At 38.4% G+C, this 3478-nt stretch overlaps 1 protein-coding gene across 1 annotated transcript in view; it reads left to right on the plus strand.

Annotated features, from left to right (window-relative positions):
- LOC104983029 (ankyrin repeat domain-containing protein 26-like) overlaps positions 1-2383 on the plus strand; it is a gene marked incomplete at both ends in the record, with an annotated part of 4730 nt that extends 2347 nt beyond the window's left edge. Inside the window, one exon of the mRNA XM_010832520.1 lies at positions 2277-2383. Coding sequence (XP_010830822.1) covers positions 2277-2383 — 107 coding nt within the window. The remainder of the gene's footprint in view (positions 1-2276) is intronic.
- Between the last annotated feature and the right edge of the window lie 1095 nt (positions 2384-3478).

Consider the following 3478-nt stretch of genomic DNA (forward strand, 5'->3'; position numbering starts at 1 on the left):
AGCAGCAGCAGCAGCAGCAGCAGCAGCAGTCCCTGTTCTACCAGTGTTTACCCAGGAAATTTTCATGCTGTTTTGATGACTTCTACCTCTTACACTTTTCTTTTTTATTCAAATCTTCAAGTAAGAGAAGGAATTGGCCATGTGGGTAAGAGATGAGACTGGAGTGGTTGCTGTGCTAATTCTTGGTTAGATTGTGCTGGTGAAAACCACAATCACCTGGGAAAACTTATAAAAAAATTTACAAGCCTAGGTTGTTCCCTGAAGATTTTGGTGGAATAAATCAAGGAAGGCCTGGATGTGTATATTTAGAACTGTTTCCTTGAAATTCTGATATGATCTGTGGTGAAGAACTATGGACTGAATAAGTGTGATTTCTAAATGCACCTATCTCAAAAATAAGTAATCTCTAGAAGAGTTGGAGTTTGATCAATGCTAGCTACTTCCATCAGCTCCTTCCTTTGCAACAGTATTAACCTGACTTTTTCTCTGCCTGTGTGATTAAGAAGTTAAAAGGAATATTATTGGCAATATCTACTGGCTTGAATGATAACTCCTTTTCCTGTCAACCACTAATTATTCAGTTGTACTCGGTCTTCAGAGATTTGCTTATGGTGAAGTCAGTTCATCTGTAGAGTCTGACCTTTTTAGGATTTTGCACCTTCTGTTTTCATCCAGGTCATTAGGTCAACAGATGTTTGTTACCAACAGGGTTTTCCTGACTGCAGTAATAGTAATTCATGAGCCTTCTTTTGGTGTCAGCTGCAGGACAGACTCTTGCAGTGTGTCTGTTAGATTTGCTGAGCCCTGGCATAAGCAAAATGAAAGCTTTAAACATCAAAACCCATAAAGTTAGTAATAGTATAGATGGGAATTTTTTTGATGATTTAATTTCAGCAGTCTTAGGTACTGAATATCCATTTGATTAACAATCTAGAGGAATTCTAGAGATAGATTGTAGTTTCAACAGGTAGTGGAAACATTCTTGAAGTGGAATTATGATTTTTTAAAAAATTATGTTTAATTAAATTATGAGCCTTAATAGCAATTTTTATTATGTGTTGGGCCTACTTTTTGTGAAACACACGATATGAAGAAGGGACGGTTTCACATACAAATACTTGCTTTATTCCCACCTGTTTGGGAACAGCAAATGTCAAACCACAAGTGGGCCATTGACCAAGCATGGCCCTTAGATATGTTTATTTACCTCTGCAAATTGAGTCAACATTTAAAATTTAGGAGACTCATGCAGAGGTCTGCATTTCAGGCTTCTCAAAGAACCAAATCTGGTCCCTCTTGAGCCCATTCTACTGTTTGGTCAGCATTCAGAGGCCGCCCCTTCTGTATGGAGCATGTGTTCTCGGGTTTGCTGGCCTTACCTGGCCTTTTCACTTATTCAGGTCACCAACTTTCCTTCCATATGCATTTGAGTTTCCAATTCTTGTTTTATAGTTTATTTTGATAATTATTTCAATATTTTAGAGACTAATTAATCTGTAATTGATTTCATATTTTAAAAGGATTTCTTAAGAATGAGATTGAATTTTTCAAAGTAGAAATTATTAGTTGGTGTTTTCGGGAAAAAAAACTAACAAACAATTTTCCTTTGCATGTTCATATAGAGAATAATATTCCCATTGGAATGTCTGTAAACCTTGTGAGGTTACTCATTATCATCCTTGGATCGGTTATACTTGCTGCAGATAATAATATATATTTCTGCCTCAGCATTGTTCCTAAAATATGCTGTTGATTGAGTAGTTAATTGATTCTCTCTGGAGGAGTGTTGAGTGTAGTAATAGAGCAAGTGAATACTACGATATCCCTGATAAATAGTATGATAGGAGCAAATATCCGTGGAGCCAGTAAATGTTGGAAGTGAGTTTTAGAGAATGACTCTGTGATTTGTCTTTTAAAGAAGTAGAGGAGGAGCATTTTATTTATCATTTTTAAAAAAGACATATTTGACTGCACCGAGTCTTAATTGTGGCACATGGGATCTTTAGTTGCGGCATGTGGGATCTAGTTCCCTGACCAAGGATGGAATCTGGACCCTCTGCATTAGGAGTCTTAGCCACTGGACCACCAGGGAAGGCCCAGAGAAGGAGCATCTTCAAGAGAAAGAAGGCATGCAGGGGCATAAGGAAGAGGGGGCTCCCTTTTATTTGCTTTCTGAATTCTGTGTTTAAGTTCAGAGAATCTATTGCATGACTTCAAAGTTCAGCTTTGAAATAGGTTAACTGTGTACGTTAGAAATGGTTTTCCCTGTTTTACAGGATGACCTCACACCGTTGTCGCTTGCTATAAGTGAAAGGAAACAGCAAATGGTGGAGTTTTTCGCAAAGAAAGAAGCAAATATACATGCAGTTGATAAGATGAAAAGGTACAGTTCTTTTTCTTTTTAAAAACCTTTGTGCTGTTCTAAGGTGGTAACATCAAGATTAAATTAATAAAAGGATTAATTTGTAATCAACACATCATCAGGCAGGTGGAAAATCAATTATTCTGACTGGGAATCATGAACAATATATAGCAGGAATAGATAGCAGGATTCATATTCCTTTATAATATTGACTGATGTCACATGCATCCGGTTCCCTTTTTCTTCATTGATCTTGTAGTCACTGAGGGATTTCACATTAGTTTTATTAGCTTTATAAAATATGGATTCTGCTTTTTTAGTTTATCTTATGACACAATATTGAATTTCTTAATTCTTTTATAATAATTCTTTAATCTCTACTTTGTCTATATTTTTCCTTAAAATTGCATACTGAACATAAAAGGCTTGATTTTGTCTTTTGGATGACTCTTTGCTTTAAATTACTTTCTTAGAAGAATGCTGATGTTATTAGTGACAACTTCTTAGTTCTCATACGTATGTTTGTAGCTCAGCACCGGCATCCAGTTCTGGCAGCTGGGCCTCCTAGCCTCCCCCCACACTCAGAAACCTTATGTGGAGCCCACGTGTAAGCCTAGATCTAAACCTTGATCTTCACAATGAGGTGTCCATTGAGGCTGTTATTTATCTTTTCTGCTAGCAGATACCAGTGCGGACCATTTTAGTCTGTCAGGGAGGTTCAAGTGCTCCTGCAGGGACTGAGCGGACTTCCCTTTCTCCTTTGTTTCTAGACCTGAACCTCAAGGGGGCTTTCTGTCCTGGGGCAGGAGGGGACATTTTCTTAGCTCATAGGTTCCCTGTCATCCTTCCCAGAGTAGTGGGTGCCAGCTTGCCTGAGAGTCCATATTGACAATTGGCCCCTCATGAGATCTGTTTCCTATAATAATGAAAGTCTTTCAGAGGATTTATATGTGCTTCAGCCTTAAATGTTTTCAGTGCAGTGAAAGTGAATGTCGCTTAGTCGTGTCCGACCCTTTGTGACACCATGGACTATACAGTCCATGGAATTCTCCAGGCCAGAATACTGGAGTGGGCAGCCTTTCCCTTCTCCAGGGAATCTTCCCAACCCAGGGATCG

Source organism: Bison bison, unplaced genomic scaffold (assembly GCF_000754665.1).
Source record: "Bison bison bison isolate TAMUID 2011002044 unplaced genomic scaffold, Bison_UMD1.0 scf7180017861047, whole genome shotgun sequence".
NCBI lineage: Eukaryota > Metazoa > Chordata > Mammalia > Artiodactyla > Bovidae > Bison > Bison bison.